General features: G+C 35.4%; 1 protein-coding gene across 1 annotated transcript in view; it reads left to right on the top strand.

Moving 5' to 3' along the window:
- FMN2 (formin 2) overlaps nt 1-25,469 on the top strand; it is a 163,138-nt gene that overhangs the window by 122,665 nt on the left and 15,004 nt on the right. Inside the window, exons 16-17 of the mRNA XM_074864615.1 lie at nt 7,091-7,142; nt 23,106-23,255. Of these exons, the coding sequence (XP_074720716.1) occupies nt 7,091-7,142; nt 23,106-23,255 (202 nt within the window). The remainder of the gene's footprint in view (nt 1-7,090; nt 7,143-23,105; nt 23,256-25,469) is intronic.

Genomic DNA, 25,469 nt, shown 5'->3' on the forward strand with positions numbered 1-25,469 from the left:
CGTACTTGGATCTTTGTTCAGTGTAAATAGAAATTCTCAAAACTATAGCAATGTAGCTCTAATGACTCATTGAAAAGGCATTGTATCTGTCAAAAAAAACCCCAACAAACTGGCTCCACTTGAAAGTTACTGGAAAGCACATTCATAGCAAGTTATAAACAAATACTAGTTAACACTTTAAATAAAAAGAGAGGAAAAAGGCAAAAAGATTTAGGATCTAGACAAGCAGATGAAAGGATTCTTGTTGCCTTCCATCTGAGATTACTCAGATGCATTCCTGTATTCAATTACCTGAGAAGATGTGATATTCCCTTAAGAGAGATCAGGAGATCAGAAGGGATGGCCATTTCGTGCATCTTCTTACTCATAGCCCTTTGAAACTGGTTCAGAAGAAACAGCTTAAATTGCAACAGGGTTTGGGGCCAGACAGTGACTACAGACAGTAATCACTGGGTCAAGATCATACCACAAACCAACAACAAAATGTTCTGGTGGAACAAAAGCTCTGAGAGGGCATTTGAATGCTGTCTGAGTAGACCTACAGGGTCTACTTGGAATAATTTCTGAATCAGAACCAAAGGGTCAACTTGTTTTGTGACTTTGTTTATCTAGTAAATATGCACATAAAGGACACTGATAATTCTTATTAACTGTTAAATTTGAGCTTATTTTTCTCATTCAGTTCCTGGTATTATTGCATATTCAACTTTAAGCTTAAACTTTTAATGCCTTTTTTTTTTCTTTTTTACAAAGCCACTAAGTATGAGCCCCTGTCATCATTTAAATATTAATGATCATCTAACTTTTCTTTACAGTCTTCCCCAAAGCCCACTTTCTTTTTGATAGTTTCCATCTTAAAATGGCTACTCAGTTCTTCCCAGTGCCACTCATGTCCCCAACCACGTTAGTCTTTATAAACAAAACATGCTAAGAGAACAAAAAACAACATAATCAAAAAATTGAGGCAAAATACATTCAGAAGTCTAAAGGGGGAAAGAAAGAGGTTTTTCTCAAGAGCTTTCTACTGATCCTGGTGTCTTTGCTATTTTGCTTTGGCATTTCAAGGTATTTAGAAACAAAAAGTTGAATAGTATGCTGATTGCCAAATAAAATAGCTCTAAGTATTATTTTGGTGTTTTCTAGGGGCATTTAAAAGTACATGCACTAACAAGGAGACTGGAGGAATTCTCTTAGGAGCTCTGGCAGAGGTCTTGTAAAGACCCTAATACATGCCCTTGCTTGTGGTGGTTGTTCATCCAGTTTTTTTCCTTTCTATCTTCACTTTTTCTGTCCTAGACACACGCATGAGATACAGAGGGTATCCTCATGGCCTCTTTCAGGTACCTCAGGTCCTCAGATCTTAGTAGAGCTGGGTCAGCAGTGACAGATGAACCACTTGATGTTCCATACACTTTTTAAGAGACTCTGTCCCTCAATTTTGTTTTCAGTTTTGTTTTGTTGGGATTTTTTTGGAGTTTGTGGCTCTGACAGAGGAGATATTTGCTATATTTTTAAAGTCCCAGCTATTATTCACTCAACACCACTGTCCTCTTTAAAGATCCTGGTAAATCTGCAGCAAGGGTTTGTAAAAGTGTTAGAAATAGTTTTCTTTTTTTCAGAAAAAGGATTTCTAAAAATTCCACTGCTTTTCAATAATATGTATATAGCACGGGGCAGAATAGTCCCAGTTTAAAACAGTTGTTGTAAGTCTTTGACCTACCAGTTAGTCTTAGGTCAAATATTTCTTAAGATTTTTAAATCCTCTGGAAGAGATGGTACAGTTAAATGTTGCACTTTCAAACAAGAACTTGCAACAACTGGTATTAGAGACAGCAGACATTGTATGCAGTATCTGTCCATACAGAAAATAGTCTGTACATACAGAAAATAGGTATATTCACATAAATAACTTTTTAAAAATCAGATTTATTGCAGAAGGTATGATAGTGAAATTTGCAGGAGACTAATGTAGAAAGTATATTGGACTGAAAATGAGAAGATACTTGGCAATGTTCTTAGTTCACAGAGTGGCTTGATGCCTGCAGAAATTTTAGCATAATTGGTCCAAAATGTCACTTGCCACTGAGGTCAGAGGGACAATTTGTGGTCAAAAAATGGCTTTTATGTCCTTACCTTTGAACTTCTCTTCATTTAATTTAATCTTCTAGGTTTCTTACAGGGGGAAAAAAAAAAAAAAAAAAGAATATTTGCCAAAAAGTGAATTATACTGTTCTGCTGAAGACCATTATTTTCTACAATGCCTGTGTATACTTCTCACGTTCAATTTTGTGAGATGCTTCAGATTTTCATAAATGCATAGATCACTTTAATATGGCTATTTGTGTATGTGCCTTTACAGAAGTTTATATGTAATCTTTGCAGGACTCTAATCTAAAACAACCGCAAGAGCAAACATGCAGAACAATGGCATGTATCATTCTGGAATGTGGGTATATGCTGAGAATGACAGAACTTTTGTGAATTAAGTTAATTAGACTTCATTTGTGAGACCTTATTGGAAAGCTCATTTTGAATTGCATGAAATCAGGTTTTATGCCCCAATTATAAAACATCAAGCAGTAAATTTAAGCAAATACAAAAAATGATAAGATAGAACATCTGATGTGAGTAAAATTTGAAGAAATACATACTATGTAGTTAAAAGAATTGATTGAAGAGTCTTGGATATAGTACAGTCCTCATGCTTGGTAAGGAATGACATAGGGAGGAAGGAATGTACTTGAATTTTGAGCAAATATATAAAGTATTTAGGAAGTATAGACCTTGCTCTAAAGGGAGACCATCTTTAAGTAATCTGAAGGTATCTTAATGGAAAAGGCAGGCAAACAGTTGAATATCATCCAACAAGAAGACATTAAAAAGATGCTTTCAAAAGAAAAAGTGAAAAGATAACGAATTCAGTATACATTGTAAATAGTAGATAAGGCAGCTTTGCTTCATGAAAGGTCACTTTCACTCTAAAATGTTCTTTTTTTCATATGGAGATGTTTTTTCAATATGACCTGAGGTTATTTTTCAACTATATCCTTTTAAGTAGGTTTTACAGAATATATATGCCTTCAGGATTATGGGAGCTGCATATAAAGCCCTACAGTATATTGAGTGTATGCAGGCAGAGATATAAAACTTAAGTTTTACCTCTGCTTACTGATGCATTACATGAAATATAGGGGCTAGTATTTCCTGGTATGATATAGTCTTTAATAGATTTGTAACAATATATTTGGAAGTGGTTTAGTAAATTAGTGTCAAGGATCAAGAAAACTACTCTTAGCAGGGGGTTGGTGAAAAGATGATGAGTCAATAAACTATGGAATATTTTCATTTGGGAAAGATAACTGACCCAAGAGCAGGAACTCCTACATCTGTCAGAAAAGTCTGCAAGCAGTCGCTGCTATGGTCAGCTGGACAGATTCCAAATATCTATGAAAGCAGATATGGCTACTGGATGACTACAAGACTTTTAAAAATGTTTTTCAAAGAAAATCAATGATACTTTCTGAAGTAATCTTGCTTCTTGAGGGTAGAGAGAAATTTTAGTGACAGAACAGAGTGCTCAGTTGTGCTCAGCTGCCATGATATCCCTGGAAATGATCAATTTTCCTGTATCAGCCATTGTCATGGCAGGATCACTGTGGACCAGGTACATATTTTCTCATTTTTACTTCACCTGTTGGAGGAGTTTTCTTTTGTAAAAGTAAATACACTTTTCTCCCAAGACTGTTCTCCCAAGGTGGACACCTTGCAGCTGGTACTTAGCACTTCATTGATATAGGCTGCCAAGAAGTAAGAATGCCAAACTGGTGCCTTTCAGGCACTCTCTTTACAGTTGTGATGAACTGCTTTGGAGGAAGAAGTCAGTAAAGAAGCATATTGAATGAAATGGCAGTCTAATGTACTCTGGGACACTTCAGCTGAATTGGTCATGACTCTGATTATTTCTTTCCTCACCTACTCAAACAGGAAAAGTGAGCTGAAAGCAGTTTACCAATAAAGCAAAATACCAATAACCACTAATATCAGGTGATCATATTAGTGGCCAGTTCCAGAAGTTGTAGGAATCTCCAGCTGCTTCGACATCTAATAGTTATTCCGTTGTATCCTGGTGATGTAAGACTGTTGTGAGTTTGGTAACAGGAGGCTTTCTTCCCTTGCTGGTTAAATCTCAGTGCATGTCTTTGACTAGCCATTGTCCACAGCTTTCAGATGTTTACTGTATACTAGTGCAAAAGCAGTCATCTGAATATTTTCTTTGGACAGGGACAGATCCCTGAGTGTACATACCGAATTTTCTTCACTTTCAGTGGTGCCACCTGTTGTCTTTTGGAAGCAGAATTGTTTTCATACTGTTCTTTAACTTTTTTGTGTCTACAAAAATGAGAAAGCAAATGGATTGCAAGTCAGATTTACAGTTTAATAATATCCTTTTGATAATATGCAAAAGGTTTAGAAGTGTCATCACATATTTGGAACAGACTACAAGGGAATTCTCTTTTAGAGGAAATTCTTTCCTTGCAAAACTGTTTAATGCCAAGAGGTGATCTGATGCAGGATGAAATCTCTCTCTGTGTTTATTGTTGCTGCCTTATGCATATGTACTTACTACTTTTTTTAAAAATGCTATTACATGCACCTGCATTATTCAGGGATTCTCAATATTCTTTTCATTGAGTAAAACCTGTTCTCTATGAAATTATTAAAAGTACAGATACCTGAAGTATTTTTTCTTTCTTTCTCTCTGGACCACAGGAACTTTTCTTTTTAATTTAAACAAAACTTACTTCAGAATGGGGACATTTTGACATGCTTTGATAAGCCTAGTATAATATGTTGTGCTTGCACTCTTTCAAAAAGTAAATTGTGGAATACTTGCTCCGTTGGTGGTGGGTAAATAATTGTTTGTAAGCATGTGCAGAACAGTTGAAATAAGGAAGAAAAAAACCAAAGCTAGACAGCTCAGATGATGTTATATCCCATCAGTCCTGGAAATTATAAAAAGAATTATATCCTATGAATATGATGTATGTAATAAAAGACTGTCCCTAGGCTGGAACATGCTAGTCTCCATTTCCAAGCATTATCAAACTGAGAGAAGTCCAAATTACATTTTTCAGTAACAGAATTATTTATTTTAAAAGTTGTATCTGCAGATACTTAGTGAAAGTGTTAATGCAGAATTAGATATTGGATCTCCATCCAGGGAATTTGTGTGTAGTTTCTTCTCTTGCACCATATGGTTTTACAAGTCATACCTTGACTTTCAGGACTGAAGTATGAAGAGAAAAAAAAAAAAAAAGAAGAAATTCTGTCAAAGCTGCCAGATTTCACCTGGTTTAATATCCAAAGCAAGTCAAGGCTTTCAAGAAAAACTCTAAGTCAGCCCAGATTCACTCAGCACTGGGCCCAAGTTCACTCAAAAGGGTTGTGGGCCCTCACAAACCTTTTGAAGAATCTGGGCTGAGTTTCAAGTCAGTATTGAAACCTGTAATCAGGCAGGCTTCACATGCTCTTGAATTTCCTTGAGAACATTTACCCAGCTCTCCCTCAAGTTTTCTGTGGTTTGCTCAGATTTTTTTCACTTTCAGCAAAACAATGATGGAGCTCCGAGTCTTCAAGTAATGATTACTAAATACAATGTTTGCTGCAGCAAATATCCAGGCACTGCTCACCCTACTCAGCAGACTACATTACTACTAATAAAAAGCATTTGCAGCATCAAACATAACTCTGATCCTTGTTCTGACTGGGGAAAGAATAGGGAAACTCCATTTGTGTATCTTTGCTACGGATTTCACATGTCTATTTTAGTATTAGTATATGTTTGTAAAGTGCTGTTGATTAAAACATTGTAATAGAAAATGAGCGATTTATCATTGTTCCCTAATAATTTCATTGCCTTTCTCATTTTTGCCAAATTTACAATCAGGATTTCCTTTTTCAAAGGCAGTGAGTCTACAATGTAGAAAAGTAACTTTGATGAATTATTATTGTAGAACTGTGTAGGGAAGGGGGAATGAAAAATAGCTTAAAGGTTTATTCTTCTTTTTTAGATTTCTGTATGAATTCTGTACCATTGACATATGTTTCCGAGACAGTTCAGAGCCTCTTTATGTCCCAAAACCCACTGACTCTGGAATCCTAAAATTCTCCTTGCAAATTAGCAGGCCAGTAGTCCAGCAGACTGAAAAAGGGGATCAAGTTTCAAATTAAAAAGCTTTTGACTAAAGCTAGCAGATCTTAAATGGGATTTAAGGTGTGCTACCTGAATGACTATATAGGTATAAATCTCACCTAAGCACACATGCATAGAGTGGTTTGTACTATTGCTTTGCACATTGGTGATGCCTAAGTTAATATGCATGTTCTTGTGGATTTTGTGTATCAGAATACCCATCTAAATTAAGTGAAATGGATACAAAATAAAATATGATAAAACACATGGAAAATAGATAATTTGTCACCCGTGTGTGTCAATGACAGACTCATATTTTTAATTTCCTTCACATGATCACCAAATGATAATTTCCTTCATATAAATAAAAGTCATGTTTTCAGTATGGGCCTGCTAAGGCTCTAATACTTCACTAACTGATGTGTGTGCAGGGAGAGGAAAGAGAGCTTTTATTTGTAACTATCAAGCAATTTTTAGAAAAGCTGTAAGACTGAATCCTTCCTGCTCTTCACTCAGCTTTTCCTCCTCTTGGTAGACCAGTTCCCATATTTGTCAAGTTTTCAGAATCATTCTTTAAGATCTGTTTTTAAGTCACTTTCATGACTTGGTTGTTGTTTATATTACTGCAACATTTTTTTTTAATTTTCAGAACTTGCTTTGATTTTTTTTTTTGTGGTGGTGGTTTTTGTTTGTTTTTTAATAGGGATATCAGGATTCGTGTAGTTTGTGTGTGGTTTTGGGTTTTTTTGTTTTTTTTCTTTCAGAATTAATGTACATGAGTATATCCTTAGGTAGTTTCTATACATTTTATACATGACATATTTACAATTAACATTAACCTGAAACAACATCTTCCTCCTTCACCTTGTAGCTAATTCTTTGATTATATTTTTACAGCTAAAATAGACCAAGAAAATGAAGAGAAGTCACTGACAGAAGCACATAAAAGGTGAGAAAGAACAATGCCGTAAAACTCTTCTTTGAAAAATATGTTTTGGTAGAAGGTGCTGTGTTGGTAGCCAGCATTATCATATTTTTGAATAGTGAAAGAAATGCACTCAGAAAACTAAATTATATTTAATTTGACAATTAGGAAAAAAAAAAAAATGAAGGAATGTAGACACGCAAGCTACCTTTAGAGAAATATGCACATGACTTCTGTCTTTTGGAAAATGCATGTACCTTACATAAAAATAAATTCCCAAGATACCATTTGGACTGAGAGAAAACTTTTCATACTACACCAGAATCATGGTGATTTGACAGACACATAGCATTCCCCAGAGAACTACTATTCATTAGGTACCACTTCCTGTTGCTTATAAAATGTCTGCTTTAAGATAAAGAATGGAAATCTGTTTTTTAATATATTAATGGTATGTATAATTAAATGTGACTTCCTTTGTAGAATTGCTAATAGATCTTCACATATTTTTTGTGGCAAAAAGCAAAATACCTAATTAAATTTCATTACAGATGTGTGCAGTTGAGAGAGTTTTCAAAATTGGGAACTTCACTGCATTGCACAACTTGTGGTTTCTTCTGATTTTTTTGGCAGTGTTCTCCAGAAGATCTCCAGAAGCAGTGTTTAAATGGGACAGATTTTTATCTGTCCCAGCAAAAGATCAAATATGACATACACCATTTATAGTCCAGATTTAGTGAAACTGACAGCCTGTGGTTTTTTTTTCACTAAAAATAGCATCTTCTTTTTGTACTAGCTACAGCTGCCACTGAATATAGGCTAATTAATATATTAATTATATATGAAGTCTCTCAATAGGATTCTGGTAAAATATACCACTATAAAAAGTTCTAGTTTTTCTATGGTTTGTTATCCATTCTGTGGCACCAATGCCCAAATTTGCTACCTGCTCTAAGGCCACAGTGTGGTTGACATCTTTTCTGGTACAGCACTACATCTTCTCCCTATTTCCTTGGGCTATGAACTAAAGATAATACCTGAAAAGGAAGCCAAGGGGAGAGTGGATGTTCCTCTGCCACAAGAAGCTCCCTCCTTACTTGTAAGGAGATGGTAGGTCCTTGAGTGGTATATCAGTGATGTGGCATCCTGATGGAAAAAATGGAACAAAGGGAGTACTGCTTTGGCTTAGTATCATACCTCTTGCTCAAGGATATATATATGAAAGACATTCCTGACATTTCTTAGGTTTGTTTAACTGCTGAGTTACATAATTCTTATCCTTAAAAATCTCCTTCACAATAAAACTTTGAGAGAAGAAACTGCTGTTAGGAGAGGAGATTTTTGTGATCTCTGACTGCTCTTTTAAGGAAACTTTTTCTCCTGTGGCAAATGGATTAAACTACATATCCAAAGCTGACAGATATCTAAGGACAAGGGGAATCTGCAATCTGTTCAGAAATCTTGTGACTTCTCATGTCATCTGGTGTCTAATTCACTCTCCATTCTTACTTTTTTCCCTGACTGCACTGGAACCATCATATCAAAAACTTCCTATTTGTATATCTAGCATCCACAATATGGGGGAAGAAAGCAAACTGCTCACTGGATTCTTATTCAGCTCGGCCTGCTCCTTCTGACTTGTCCTAATTCTTTCTTCGTCCTAGGTTTAGTGCATCAACTCCTATTACATGGTAGTCTGTCAAAGAAGAATATTCAGCTTCATTGTTCCTCTTTACTGTCAATATCTAGCAAGGATAACATCCCATACAAAACCTTTTGTGGAACACACAAGGAATTATGCTAGAACAACATTAGGGCAAAGTTATTTTTTACTATTATATATTCTACATTTCTCTTTCTTCCTTCACCTTCCTACTGAAATTCTCAACCAGATTAGTGGTATTTGTTAAAATATTGAAGACAGCTTCATGGTATATTTTTAATATTATATGTATTTATTTCACTAAGATCTTTAATTGGGCTTAAAAATAAAATGTTTGGGATCCTTTTTGGCAGGGGGTGGGTGAAAAAGAAGATGAGAGCTTAAAAAACTCAAAGATTAGTTACATTTGGCTTATCATAGGTAGAACAACAGTGCATAGGATGACTAGACAAGCAAATAGTGCAAGGAAAAGTGATGGATTAGATGGAGCAAAATTAATGTGATTAATGTGCTTGGATTTTTCTTTTTGAAGTGGATAACTTCAGCCCATGTCTACCCCACAGGTTCAGGTCTACCCCACAATAGCACTTCTTTAGCTTTCAGTAAAAACTACAATTTTTTTTTTTTTCTTGTTAGCTTGGGCACAAAATGTTAAAGCTGATATCTCCATAAAAATATGAAAGCCTAAAAGAAAAGCTCTTGCAGCAATAACAACAAAAATGTTTCTAAAATGAATAATGATTTGAGGAGAATGCAGCAATGTGTATTTTAGAAAAGCTCAATTGTGCAATAGATGAGCCGAAATGGAAAGTTAATCTTCCACACAAAATAAAGACAAAGAAAATGGAATGTCTGCTCCAGGGACTCCATACAGTGTATAGCTGTTCATTTGTCACAAGTGAGAAAATGTTTAATCGGTTTTGAAATGATATATTCTCTCTTTATTTATCATGTTTAGTGACTTTAAAAGTGTCAGTATGTAAAGTGTTTATCCAAGGAATGATTTTCTGGCACATGGATAAAATGAGAAGTTGAAATGTTTAGCTCGCAACAGACTTATGTTCCAAGATCTCTCTGAGTAAGTATCCTGAGATGAGAAGAAAGCACACAGGTCTGTGTTTATCTAGCTTACGCAGGCAGACAAGGAAGGCTCCAGCCTGGTATTAACACTGAAGTGACATGGAATGTCTTCACCAAACCCCAAACAATTACATCATTCCCTTAACAATATTGATAAAGTGTAATAAAAAAGAACCTGGCACTTTCCAATTAGATCATCATTGCTAAATATTTGAGAAACTCTGAAATACTTGACAAGTTAAAGTAAAAATCAGTGTTTTGGGGGGAGGGAAAAGAATTAAAACAGGAGATATAGAGGAGGAGGGAAAGAGATACTTCTATATTTTAGGAGTCCACAACTTGGTGGTTTTTTTTTTTAACTTTTAGATTATGTCCTCTGTCCTAAGATGCATAGCTATATGTTCAATTCACACAGCTGTATATAACATTTAAACAGGTTTATAATTAAAATTTATCATCTTTGAAAATTGGGAGGTATAGCATGCTTTCTACCAAGCAACAAATATGTTCTCTGTTTTCTGTATTTTCATTTACTTGGCTTTAATTATCTCTAATCTTTCAAGATGTGAGTTCCTTTAAGCAGGAGAAAAAAATTGAAGCACTGTTGTTTCCAGGTATGCTTAATACAATTTTAGAATGATACAGAGTTTGTTCACAGTATCCACAGCAAGATTGCATCAAAATTATTGTCAAAAGCAATGTGATAGCTGGTGTCTTGTTTACTGTGCTAGGATAAAAGGCAATAGCAACAGCAGCAATATAATCTTGCTGGCTTATAATCAGAAATGAGCTAGTTACTTCTTGCACTTCATTCCTGAAGGAGCAACAGCTAAACAACCTGACTAGAATTACCAGAAACAGCATTCAGTGAACCTGAAGGTCCTAATTCTCTGCCTTGCTACCTCTATTCAGCTGAATAGCTATGAAGGAATAGCATGTAGCTTTATTACTTTCTTATAATACCTTACCCAGTATTGAGTTCTGATCTCCTTGGAAGGCTTCCAGATTAGGGTCTTTTTTTAGAAGAAAATAAATCCAGACTGTAACACTGATCCCTTCCACTGAAATAGTTAAGATGATCTTTCTCTTTTTCTTCCCCTCTACCTGCAATGATTTGTCTCTTCTTGGAATAACACCTTGGGAATCATTCACAAATTGGAGATGTTTGTTTTAGACCTGAGATACAGTCAGATGATCTTCAATTCTTCCTGCTATCTCTCAGTCAAACAATGAAGCATCGGATTCTAAATTCAGTGCCGTAGCACTGAAAATTGTTGTTTATGTTTATGTTTACTCATACTGCACTCATAAGGAGGCATTGTATGCTGACAATCTCTTAAGAACACTACAGATCCTTTAGCTGATTTCAGATAGTATAATCTTGCTTGAAGTGATAACATAGGTCACTAAAACAACAGTCCCATATAATGGTGGTTTGATTTGGGGTGAAACTGTTCACCTGTTTTTCCTGCTGTGATGCCTAGTGAGGACTAGATAGACAGAAATGCCTCTCACTATCATAGCATTGTATACATCACTGATTTTAAAAAAACTGAGAATTTAATCTGTTCTTTAGTAAATCTGAATGCATTATGAGAATATATATTTGTTGTATCAACTGGGGAATTAAGGATGTGTGTGGCTGGGTATGGAACACTCATCTTCCCATGTCAGGATATTTTTATTTGGTTTATTTTATAATTTGCTCACATTACTTGCACATTCCAATGATTTTTAGGCTTTTAAGTGCTTCCTGAGTGCAGCCTCCCAGGCACCTCTTCTGTTTTCAGGACTTTTAATAATCCATTTAGCAATGTGTTGTTGCTTGCTTTGCTGTGGCAACAAAAGACATTAATTTTGAAGAGAAATGTTTACCTTTAAATTCCCTGCAAAAAAAAAGGTACTCCTGACACAACACTCTTCACAGACTTCCATTGGCTTCACTGAACATGAGACTTGGGGAGGAACAAAGCTTTACACCTGCTTATGAGCTGACAAGTTGATGACACTTAGAGAAATAGCAGACAGTATGGTACAATGGCACTGCTGAAAAGCAACACCTAAAAATGTAGCACCTAAGTCTGGTAATCCTTTAAAACAGTAAATGTTCCTCCACCTTGCTACCTTCCACACAATGGTTTGGATTTTTTCCAAAAGTGAACTGTAAAGTTAAAGTGAAAATTGAGTTAATGATTGAAATAAAGTGGTGAAAAGTTCAGAATGGAGAGAGGTATGTAGTTTAAAAAAAAAAAAAAAGAAAAAACCAGAAAACAACAGCACAACACTTTTTAACTGAAAGGCAAGAATATGCTGTTGGACTCCATCTTTCACTACTCTTTGGTCATTCATCCTTTGTTGGTTCCTTTACTGTTAGGTCTCTTTTCTCGCTGTGTGGCTCCCAGCATGCAGACTTGAATTGCTCGTGGTAATACATTTCAGACTGTAGGTATACATTAGCTGGATCAGCAAAAAGTAAATACTTGGTGAGCAAAGGAAATGTGTATAGAAGAAGCTTACAGAGTCTTAAACAGATTGGATCATTCTAGTTTAGTATCCTGTCTCTGACAAAATACCAGGGTCTGTAAATATGCAGTAATGGAAATTTAGCTGGCTGTTTCGTTATGTCAGAAAGTCTCTTCTGAAATATGGGTAATTGATCTTTCCCTGAAAGATGAAGTCTTTCTCCTTTTCTGAAAATATTTGCCAAATGACTGCAAGTCCTTAACCATTTGCACGATTGATTTTGTATGCAAGAGCATTACCTTTTCTTTTAAAGATGTTGGGCTGCTTGCTTAAAAAAAAAAATTATTTCATTGGTTTTAAATTAGTTTGGATGTAATGGCATTCAGTGCTAGTATGAACAAATGGTAACATAACTTTTAGCAGACTTGGTAGCATAACTTTTTGCATAACTTCAGCTGTCTAACATTCTGCAATGTAAACTCATCTTATGCACCTTATTCTACAGTTTAGGTAGAGGACCTATTCTTAGATCTTACAATAAAAGATAAAGGATATTAGTTTAAGGTGCAAATACAGTTACACAAAACAGCATTGATAACGATACAGCTAAGTAACACTCTGATAACAATATAGTTAAAAGAACTGGATCCAATCATACCCAAAAGTAATGCTATAGCGTTAAATTCAGGATTAAAAAAAAAGATAAGAATCACGTAGCTAATAAAATTAATGAAAAAATACAGAAATTAAAATCTTTAAATGTGGCATGTTGTTTTGACCTCCAGTTTATGTCCAGGGGGTGGTTTCACTGAGTAGTTCTCAAAAATTCAAGATATTTCTCTCGAGCTGTTACAGCTGAAGTAAAAGGCTTGTGTGCGTGTGTGTATGTGTAATTAGCTCCAGTGCCTTTCCATTGTGCATCAGCTTCTGATTATGTTCAGTAGTCTTTTTTCTTTCATCATATTGTCTACCTGACCTGTTTAGTTAAATTGTTTCCTAAGACCTATAGTGTTTGCATTTGGCATGACTGTGACTTTAATGTGGATCACACTTCAGCTTTTACTCTCTTATGTTTATTTGCCACTACAGTTGTTGCTTTCTTCCTTGCTGTATTTTAAGATTTACTTTAAGGATTATTATATTATATTGCTGTTGTCATGTATATGCAAATGGAAAAGCAGAACGTCAGGAATGTGGTTTAATTAGGTCACAATTGCATTAACTCATCTGGGAACTATCCAGTAATAATTTGTACTGTATAGGTCATTCCTTCCATAATCATTTCCAGCTGATGGAAGACTGCCATCAGCCCCTCCACAGTATAGGCCTCGCCTCAGCCTACTGCTGAAGCCCCGCTGTGCTTATACATGGAGATTAAGTGACTAGGAAAAAAGGTGTTGCCTCTTTACTCTTCTTTGGTTTGTTCCTCAGCCTTGTTACCTTGTTTCTTGTCTTCCTTATCAGGCTAGATTCAGAAACAGCTTTAGTGAGCCAGATCCATTCTGCACTTTGTCTTAAATGAACACTTCTCATGCGATAACTTGCACCTGCTTCTTTTCTCAGTTGCTGCCTGAAAGATGGTTCTACCTTAATCAGTCTTTTGAGGAGGTAAAAGTTCATTCTCCACACCAAAGGAATCAACTAGGGTAATGGTCAGCCCAGACCAGAAACACCATGAAGCCTTTGTGTAATCCTTAGAAGGGATGGGAACAGCTCCTCCAGACATGAGAGTGTGTTCTTGGGCCAAATGAGTATGGTTTATTTAGCTTTGCTTGGATGTGTGAATATCGATGGTTTGCGTGTCCAGAGTTGATATGGTTATTTATTACAATCTTTCCATCAATTCCATAGGCTGCCACCATTTAAACTTGATTCTTATAAACAATGCTACCCATTTTTACTCATCTAAACAAAGATACTGTCAATACTATGAAGGGAATGTATTGTGATAAGTTGAGAATATAATCATAAATGCATAATGTTTGAAACATGCATGTAAAGATCTTTTCAATCTGACACTTCAACCCAAATTTTCAATTTATTTTCATGAGATTTTCTGGTAACTGACTCTAAGAATATGAAAGCCCCTGTGAACATTTCTGTCTTTTCCAAAGGCTGGATTTCTTCCATTCATAGTTATACTGGCTTTTGATGATGTTAAGGAATCCTGTGTTCATGCATGTTAAGGGGAGAGCTCTTATTCATTGAGTGAAGTAAGAACGCTCTTCAGAGGTTAAGATAAAACTGTATCAAAAAGCATTTAAAATGCTAGGTGGTTCTATAATACACAAGTATTTCAGAGCATTTTTATTCCATAATTTTCAAATAATAGAAACTGAAACCTAAATTTGACTTGAGCACCAAAATAGAAAGAGCACATGATAATACTTCCAATCAGACCTGTAGATTAATTTCACTTGTTATTTTTAGAGCGTGTTTTTGTAAATGCACGTGTATTTCATTTGATCTATAATGCGTTATATTCTTAGAGTGTGGGTTAATATTATATGTACATGAAATCTAGTAATGCATCTGTGTAGTTTCTGTTTAGATATCTAAATAATTCACTCTGGGTTTAAGACAAATTATTTCTTATTTTGTTAGATAACTCTGACTTTGACCCTGCATGAATTATGAATATAAAAGTGAGCCATACCATGGGAGCAGACAGATTACAAGGCTGAGGTTGACATCAATAAATTGAAAAAAACATAATAAAAATTTTAATGCACTATTTAGGACACAATGGTTACACTACCTCCATATGTAATTATAACCTCTTTAAGTAATAATGATTGCCCAGAAGGCCTCCATTGCACTAGACAGTGAAGATGAGGTGTGTTAATAGAAACATCTGGAGACAAGTTGGGCTTTAGTATGAGGCATTTAGCTGTTTCTTACAGCACTGAGGCTAGCAGCTTGTGTGTGAGGTCACTGCTGTTGAATTTCATTCTACCACTGTATTCTGTGTCTACTGGCACATTATTATTTCTTGAAGCTCAACTGGCCAAGGATTATTTAATATGTTTGAAGCTCATATGTTAAGCTTTTTAAGAGAGAAAAATATTTTTCTTTTGGATATGTTACTGGGCCTGACTTTCCAGTGCACACAATTACATGACATTGTTTTATGCATGGTCATATTCTATATGCCCAGTTTAACACAGAGCTGTCTATGTGTCTACATAACAGTTCAGCTGGCATGCTTGGGCATGATATCCACACTAACATTAAAAGCATTAAACTCTGAGAAAGAGAACCTACACGTTCACGCAAAGCATGCAGATTACGGTGGATTGCAGCTAACACCAATGCATCTAGGGAACTGTAAATACCTCAAGCCAAGTTTTTGAGAGAAAGTTTGAACCTATTTAAAATTGTCATTTTAAAATGACATGCAAATTAAAAATGCATTAGAAAAGGCATGCTAAAATATGTTTGGTTTTTTCTCTGAGTGGCCTGTTAGAATACAATTGTCAGAGACAAAAAAGAACCCAAGGTTAGCTCTGTTTCAAATATATTAATTCATATTTTAATCGGAATAATATTCTTCAACAGAGACATAACCTCTAAATATGCATAACAGAATTTAGGTTCACGTAAACCCCGATTACTGGGTGAGCTGTGGCTGATGAATACTTTGTACATGATACAGTGAAGGTAGCAAAAATACCTCTAACCTACGTTTCCTGACCTTTGATTTTCAAATGGCTGGAGCCTGACTCAGTCTGTGCAGAATGGCTTTTTAAACACTGTATGTTTTTTTATCATCAGAAAAGTTCTGTCTGCCAAGCACGGAGCTATCTCCATCCTGCTTGTGGCATAATCCTATGCCACCTCAGATAAAATGGCATTGTTATGTCAGTAGAGCATTTACATATATATCAGAGCAATGCAAAAAAAAAAAAAAAAAAAAAAAAGCCCAAATCAAAACCAGGCTGTAACTTAGTGTTTTAGAGTTTTAGTGTTTTAGAGAAGGAGGAGAATAAAAATAGGAAGACAAATAAATATTAAAACCAGAGAAGGAAAATCTTTAGGAATACTTTTAAGATGTAGTGTTGACTGTGATCCCTGATTACCTAATGTTTCCAGAAGGTATAACCAACAAGAAGTGATTTGGAAAATTTCTTCATTGTTCCCAATTAATATACCTTAATCTGGACCTGATAAAATTAATTTATAAAATAGATCGAGAAAATCTTAGTGCTCAAATTCACCTTCCAACAAAACTACAATTTAAATTAGTTATGGCCATATTATTTTGCTGCTTTGCCACCCCTGTTAAGAGGGACTTTGTTCCTGAAAGACAGGACTAAAGAAATACCCACCCACTGAATCATGTAAGTATAAGGGCCTGCAATAACAGTGTGAACTGAGGTTGAAATGGCAACCTGATATGTGAAGGTTTTGGTCATTGCTAACTCCATGAGTTCATCAGTCCTCTAAAAATTTTAGTTTTCCTAAAATATTTGTTTTAAGTGCAAAGTTATGTTTGTAATGCCTACTGAATTTAACAATCTGTGTCACAGTGTGTGCTCTGCTTCATTTACTGGGTCTGCTGCCTTCAGTGTATGGCATAAAATATAAAATATCTAAATTGTGCATTTGTGTTCCTAATCAATGTGTACAATTGATAATATTGATCATTGTTGATGAATATTAAAGCTGTAAAAAGCATTCCTAATATTGAGGGAGGGTGTCAAAATTCTCATGAATGAGGTAGAGTGGCCTGTCAAAACATAATTTCCTGTTCTTGACATTGGATAATTTTTGTTGGGCTTTTGCTGTGGGGAAAAAATGGTGCCTCAAAGGTAGAGGGATTTTTTTGTTCTTGTTGAAGCTGTTAATTTTCATCTAGCTGGAGCAATAGAACACTTTTCTGTTTAATATGAATTTATAGGAGGCAAGGGACTAGAGATGAGGGAGATGACTTAGGATTCAAAACATTGCAAATGTTTGGCAGGTTTTTTTTAGAGGAAAGGAAAAAATCTCTAGAGACCTTTGTTTTCTAAGGAACAATATTACAAAATCCATAGTTACACAATATAAATTGGCAAATGAAAGAAAAGATTAATGATTCTGGCAGCTGACTTTAACTGGCATATTATCTCAACTTTCTTTTTAATATAGGAAAGACACTTTTCTTCCTTAAAACAAAAGGGGGAGGAAAAGAACCCCAAGAAATTTCATACCAACATTTACATATTGATATTTTGAAAGAAATGTTTATGTTTATTTTTATATTTTCTTACTTCTAATTATGTAGGCAAGGGACATCACTGAGATGCAATGATACTTTAAAAAAAAAAAAACAAAAACAAAAAAACCCAAACACAAAAAAACCTGAAGAAATCCATGTAAAGTTATAGTGCAGAGAGGACCCTCAACAAAATATGTTTGTAGAAAATGAGACGCTTCTTGGGATACTGTGCATATTAAGTTTGCTCACAGCCTTATGCTATCTCAATAACCAGGATGCTAGTTCCATTTCAATTTATATAATTCTGTATGACTTTGGTATTCTGTCTTAAGACTAACTCTCTTTAATGCTTTCAGATGTTGAAAGCATAAAGAAAATACGCACAAAGCCTTTTCATCTTTATAAAACAAAACAGGAATTAATATGACAATTCATATGATTAGCTTTTCCAGTAAGCAAGTACTGGTACCTATATACTGTACTCATCTTCTCTATGGAGTCATCAATTCAGCATCAACACTCTGAACAGGCTTATAAACCTGCCAACTCAGTTTGGCTTTAAATATAGCTCATGTCAGATTTAAAGTAGTAAGAGGCACATATAGTCTTTTCTCCCTTTTTTACCTTCTTTTGTTAAACTATGCTCAGTTCAAAAAAAGTGACTTTAATCAGACTAAAATGTACCTTAGCAGCTCCTGCCTGACTCAGAACTGCTTCTGAAACACAACTGCTTCAGAAAACTAACACAGTACCAACACTAAGACAACCTGTTCTTAATTTCAAAGTACATAAATGATGCTTAACAATTTATAAAGCCAAACCCAAGTAATTGAGAATATCCAGGTTTGAACTTCAACCAAAATACATAATCTGTTAAACACTACAGAATCTCTCTTGCACAATTGTAGAAACTTTTTTTCTGCTTTTAAATCCACATTGAAACAAATCTTTACTCTTGCAGGTGATTAGGTTTGCTGTATGAGGAAACCAGATGCGTGTGTGTTTGTGCGTGTGTTCACCGTTTCTCAGCCAGGGCATGTCTGTACCTATGGTTACTTTGCTGTTTGTTTGGCCACAGAAGCCTGATCAAATGATGCTGAGATGAAACTACTGCTGCTTAGTATTGTTGATTTGTCTCCTTATTGCAGTTCTTCTCTTTTTAGCAAAAGAGGTATTTTTTCTAGTTGCTAGCTGCTTTATCTCCTGTCCTTTTGCTTGACCTACTGCATACATTCACATATCTACATGCATGTATACAAGCATATGTTGTACGTATTTATAAACTGGCTAATGCATTGCACACAGCAGACTTTGAATAATTGTCTGCAACTGCTTGCTAACTGGCTTCAAAATGGAATGGAAAAAACCTGAATAATCCTGATGGATCAGATCTATTAGCTAGAAATGCTGTCAATGAGCCATTTGCAATGTGAATGGCTTCTTTTCTTTCTCCTATGATTAAATTTGGTTTGGCTCTTAATGCATCCATTCCTTCCTTCCCTCCAAATAGAAAAATCATTTACATAGTCTCATAGTTGTACACAACCGAGCAAACAGAAAAGTCCAGTGATTCATTCATCAAATTTCCACATTTGAGTGAGTAGTGAGTTCAGTCATCTCAGTATGCAGTGATTTTTCTGAATTAAGCACTTAAACCAAGGAAATTAGAAGACAAGAAAAGGAACTAACCATCTTTTTTGAACTTATTTCCTTCCTTACTTGTCAGGGATGAGCAACTCTTCCACTGTTTTGAGAGAGTTAATGTTATTTAATTCTCTTCCAGAGCTAGCATGAGGGATATGAAATTGAGTCTGAAATCTGTTTAAAGAATTCTGGCTTTTTCCATGTCAGAGTAAGACAATGGTGTGAACATCACTGCCTTATTTTTAATCATGTTTGAAAAGTCAGACTGTATGAAGCAAAGCCAGTGACCTCCTTTACTTCTTTTAATCCCTGAAAATAACTCGCATGCCCTTCCTTCCCTCTTCCATGACTGCTATCTCTTCTCTAATGCACATTCTTTTCTTTTAAGACCCTCGCTAAGAGTATGGAAAAGTAAGAACCTTTTCACTTGAGAAATGGACACTAAACAAGCTTTGCAGTACCTCTTTGGTATTAAATGTTTCATTTTGCAGATAGGTGAAATGAAATCCAGAGCGGTCAGATGAGTTTCCCGAGGTTTTATGATGGAGAAATTAATTTGGGTATAGGAACAAAAGCCTTCTGAACTCTAGTCCTTTATTTGATTCAAAATGTCTGTGTGCCTGCACATATAGTCAGGAACAGTATCAATGGTATTTGCAGATGTTTTGTTTCAAAATCTGCTGAAGGATCAACAAAAAAATTTGAATGGGCTGCCCCACTGAAAAGCACCAGAGAAAAGATATTTGCTGCCTGGCTGAAGTCTGAAAGGATGATATCTAGTCTTGGGGTTATGGTGATGTCATCCAAATTTCTCTTTGTATTTAAAATATGTGTCCCCTCCTGGAATCAGCTTTGACATATGTCTAGTTTGACATACGTAAACATTTCCAAATCAGATATTTAAAGAGCGTGGTAATATAGAGGATTTATTGCTGTGCATATTTTATTATTTGATGCATTTGGATTCACGTTATTTGCTTTGTCTTTCATGTGTGAATTATGCCACTTTGTCTTGTACTACAGAAATGACAGCATCAAATGTATAGCAAGTAGGTTTCCATGTCTTCTAAATGTACTCTGACTTCACTGCTAAATAAGGGTAGACCTCTTTAGTTGGAAAAAAATACAGTAACTGTCTTGGCTATTTGATCTACCTATATAGAAAAATTATTTGATTCATGGAGATTTGTGCCCTGAAGTCTTACTGTGTTGCAGCTGATGACTTGTGCATTGTTATTGGGCATTAGAAAGGTGTGACATACTAACAATGACAACCTGCTATACTGCTGCTGTTTCAAATTTTGCAAACAGCTTATTTCCCTTACCTCCCAAAGTAACTGCCAGGGAGGGAAGCAACCTGGTTGAGAATTTATCTTCTCTCTATAAACCTCGAAATTAAGTTATAGCTGTTAGACACATCTGTATGCATGTGTAAGGTTGTACTGGTTATACAAGTGGACCTCAGGGAGATTTTTCAGTCACCAGAGAAAAAAATATTAGCTATCTCCTTCTGCTCCCAGAGGATAGTTGGAGTAAATGAAGAGTAATGGAAGCCTTTGCATCCCCAATAAATGTTCGTGCTGTTTATCAATTTTTTTTGAGCGTTTTTCTGTACAGTATGAATTTCATTTTGTCTTGGCTTCCTGTTTCTTGGGATGTTTTCCTGTGAAGGAATTCTAGCTTCTTACTCAAATTTAAAAGCATTGCTTAGGATGGACATTCACTGTCAAATTCTTTTCACATTATTGTCATTTGCAGAATGGTTTGAAGACTCGTTTCTCAGAACAAGACTTCTTATTTGAACTTCTGATCTTTCTGTGTTCTGTAAATCATTAATGGCCTTCATTCAAAGAGCTTCCTTAAAAATAAGCTATTGACTCAGCTGATGCCTCCAGATTTCTCTCTTGTCCTGTATTCCTCATGTTCCTTCAAAAATGTTGCCAGTTCATTATGAAAAATCAAATGAGCCTTTTATAAGACTTTCCCACTAGTCAGCTCTAGAGCTGTAAGTCTGGGGGAAGGGGCTGGGAGGAAAAACAAATGATATCCCTGATATGTTTGCAGTCTTGAAAAAAGTTGAAAATATGTGAAAGTAGGCAAAAAGTTTAAAATATAGTGCAGCGGATTGATTAATGTCAAGGATATTCCTTTTGAGCGATTCTGTGGGACCACAGGAGAGATGATAAATATTTCCCCCAGTATAAAACTGTGGGGAAAATGTAAATAGGTAAGTAAAATGGGATAGTTTAATTGGTAGTATTGCTCATCTATAAGTCATTTGAAAAAACCCCAACAAAACCCAGCCACAAAAAAACACATTCTATTTATTAACCAACTGCTGACTTACAGAACAGAGTGCCATGGTAGGCTAAGAGATCTGAAGAAACGGTACGCTCAGGTAAGGTGGCATTTGAGTATCAACGCAGTGGGTTAAAAAGTGAGGATGTTTTTGTATTTTATATTTTTCTGTGCTGCGTCTTTGTTGCTCAACAGTTTCATTTGGCTTTAGCAGATGGAAAAAATTAATTACAAATTAAGAGAAAAAGTCTGTAGAATTTGGTAAACCTGATATTAAATTTTTAAGCCGTAGGCTTACTGTATTCAAAAGTAGGATAAATTATGTAGACATTTATTTTTCATGTTAGGGAAAACAACTGGAGTATTGAGTTTTGAGAACTAGGACAAACAGTTTCATAGAGACTTTGTGAGATTGACCCTTCTGAATGGTTGAATCTTTATATATTATTGTCACCATTAAATACTTTAAATTATAACACCTATCAAAGGGCTTTGTCTCCAGTTACAGTAGTCCATGAAGGTAGTCACAACTTTTGTGAATAAAATGACATTTCCACCCATTTAACTGGAATTGCATTTTTTCCCATAATTAAAGTGATTAAAACTGTGATGTGTGTTTCATAGAAGATTATCACAGGATTCAATAACTAGTAATAGAACAGTGAGCAAAGCACCTACAATTACATTTCAAGAGACAGCTTTCCATAGAATTTTCCACAAAATAACCCATTCTCCAGTGCCTCCATGTTGAGCCTCAGATGAGAAAAATGTTCTTAAAAGCTCCAGTATTTACAAAACATTAGGTCAAGAAATAAAATAGAATAATAGTTAAACAAGCAATTAATTTTTGAAATAATTTTTCTGTAGTTTCCTGTACATTCCTACATATTTTAAAATTTGAAATAAAATAGAATCAATCAAAACTCAGAAATTTGTTAAATTTAATTGCAGTCACAGTCCTCACTCAGTGTTGGAAATATGACCTTTGTGTTTCAGCAGCAGTTCTTACTTGAGGTGTAGCTTTCATGTTTAATACACTACTTTACTTTTGTTGTGCTCAGAAAGGGTTGTTGGATCGTTCTGGTAGAGTCAGGTGGGCACCTGTTTTCTAGCACAGTTGCTCCTGGCCCAGTTTTCTCTTGTGTCATTTCTTGTTTAATACACAGCAGGTTTGAGTTTTAACATTTCTGTGCAGGCTTCAATCTAAGCTATCTACCCTATTGTGCGATAGTATAGATTCTAACAGAACTTGAAGAACTTTGTTTACAGTCCTTTGTAGGCTTTGACTCTGTGTTTTGAAAACAGCTTTAAACACAACAGAAAAGCAGTACATGGGCAGGTGTGGATGTCTGGATTTGCAGGGCTGTGGACAGTGCATTCATTTTAGCTTTTGAAATGGAAAATACTTTGGTCAAAAACAGAACCTATGATAAATACCAGATCCCAGCTTTGCTGAAGAATCATCTTATTTATATTGTGTATCCATCTGTATACAAAGAGCTCAACTGTTATGTTTTTATATTCTTTCATTTTAGATCTGCTACCAAGAATAATTAAATACTATGTCAGCACTAAGTAAGAAAAAAAAAATTGCATCTGTGGGTACTGAAACGTTTGTCATTTTTGCTTTCTTTGACAGCTTTTTGGAAACTGCAGTCTATTTCTGTATGAAACCAAAAATGGGAGAGAAAGAGGTGTCCCCACATTCTTTCTTCAGTATTTGGCATGAATTCAGTTCTGACTTCAAAGACTTCTGGAAGAAGGAAAACAAACTTATTCTTCAAGAAAGGTATATTTGTTTGTTTGTTCAAAGGCTTATTGGGAGCAATTGCACAGAAACCAGTCAGCCTCACTTCATTAGCACACAACCTATTAAACACCTTTTGGAGTTCTCTCAGTCTTTTTTTTTGTTAACAGGTTTTCTTATTCTCTCCCTAATCATCATAATTTTTGAATGGGGCATTAATATCAATTTGTGCTAACGTTTTTCAGGTTCATTACCTGAACAACATTTTTGTCAGAGCATGTAACTACTATGTCACTATGAATCTAAGGAATGGGAGACTTGTTTCAGGTCTGAAAGCTGATTAAAGATATCCCATTAGCACATTTAGTGAAAACAAGTCAATGCATGAAGACATGACATATTGTAAATATTTGTCCAGTGAAGTTGGGAAAAAGAGAAGCAGGAAGACAGAAGGAAAAAGTCAGTTGACTCTGCATTACGAAAAGACTCAGAATGAACCATATTGCAAATCACAGCCCGTGGACATGAGGACGTGTGGTATCTATGGCCTAAAGAAATAAGACAGTAGTTTTGAAAAATTAACCATACTGTCTGATCCATGTATTAGAACAGCTATGAAGTTTGCTTTCATCTGTATGGAGATATTGTATTGTGGTCACCCTTTGTTTATAAAAATTATGCCAAGAATTAATCAGTTGTTTAAAAAGTAATAAATGCCATATAAGGACAAATTAAACAAATACAAACATGAAAACTGTAAATACTGCTATATAATCCTGCATCTGTTAGCAACTTGAGTGACCTCAGTATACAGATAATGAAGCCACTTCTGAGCCTTAATATTAACGGGATTGAGGCTTTCATTAAATGATTGATATCAGTCCATTTTTAGGTAAATTGACAAGAACAGGCCTCTTTTTCAAGAGTACTTGCCCAATGTAATTGTCACAGACATCAGATTACTGGTTTAGGAAGTTATTGAAAACTTCCCTTAGGCATCTACATGATCAGCATCATGTATACCATGCGCGTTTAGTTTTAAGTAGATACATTTTGGAACGAGCAATCTCACAGTTAAGAAAACTGGATTCTGCTCCTGCAAGAGTGTGGTGCAAATGTTAGCACAGTACAGCAGCTCTCCAGGGATCTATTTCATTTTACTGACTGTCTAACTTAATTTTATGTAATTAAGTATATCTCTTTGGAATTGAGTTGACGGTTAAATACTATCTTTGGTTTCCTATGCAGGGATTTAGCTGTCAACTTGGTACAGGTTACTTTTATCTTGTATTTTTTATAGAACAGGATTTAAGAAAAATGTTCTTTCATTTCCAAAATACTAGGCTATATTTCTAAAAACAAACAAACAAAAATCCTCCAGGGGGTTCTTGCTGCAAAATATCTTTCTTTAAAAGACATTAACTAAATGAGCACAAAACCTCTTCCTCCTATTTTTGTTATACATCTAAAGCTCAAGAGAAGAATGGGGTTGCGATACAATCATGTAATTCTCTTCCAGCTCAATGTATGTTTATGCTAAGAGGATGTGTTGAAGCAGCAGAGAAAAAAAGTAACTGCCAGCTGGTCCCTTCTAGGGCGAGGGTGTTTTTAGCCTGAAAGGAACCGAACATGTAAAACCTACAAAATGGCTCTAGGTGCAGTATGTGACAGGAAAGGGAAAGGACAGTGAGAAAGGGCCTGCAGTGGGAAAGGAAAGAGAGATCCCTAGGAAGAACAGCAAAGAGACCCAAACCCAGAGTCAGAGCTGATGGGGTGGAGGGAACTTTCCCAGGGGGACAGACAGGACTGTGTAACTGAAGTCCAGGAAGTCACAGAGATTAAGACTGAAAATGATCCATCCTGAAAATCACAGGTAAATTTTTGTTTTGAATTTTAACTTTTACTTGTCTCTCAAGTTTAAATCTTCTTCTCGATAGATTTTGTTTGTTCAGCTGAGGCAGGGTTTAGGCTTTGGAAGCCTTTGATGTCTTGGTTTGCGCTCACCTCTCAGAAAAGTTTGGCACGGTGCTGTTTCAGGTCTGGCAAAGTCAAGCTCTCTTCATTGTCTTTTAGGAATTAAAATATTTTGGCCAAATTGGCAGTAAGAGTAACAATTTCCCAAGTTAAGACAAACTATTTTATTGAAAATGAAGAATCTTCTTTAGTAAAACAACTGTCTTATCAAAGCCATTATACAGAAAGTATTTTGCCTCCAATCATAGTTCAACCTTATATCTGAAGTTTTCCTTTAGGCTT

This window comes from Strix uralensis, chromosome 3 (genome assembly GCF_047716275.1).
Source record: "Strix uralensis isolate ZFMK-TIS-50842 chromosome 3, bStrUra1, whole genome shotgun sequence".
NCBI lineage: Eukaryota > Metazoa > Chordata > Aves > Strigiformes > Strigidae > Strix > Strix uralensis.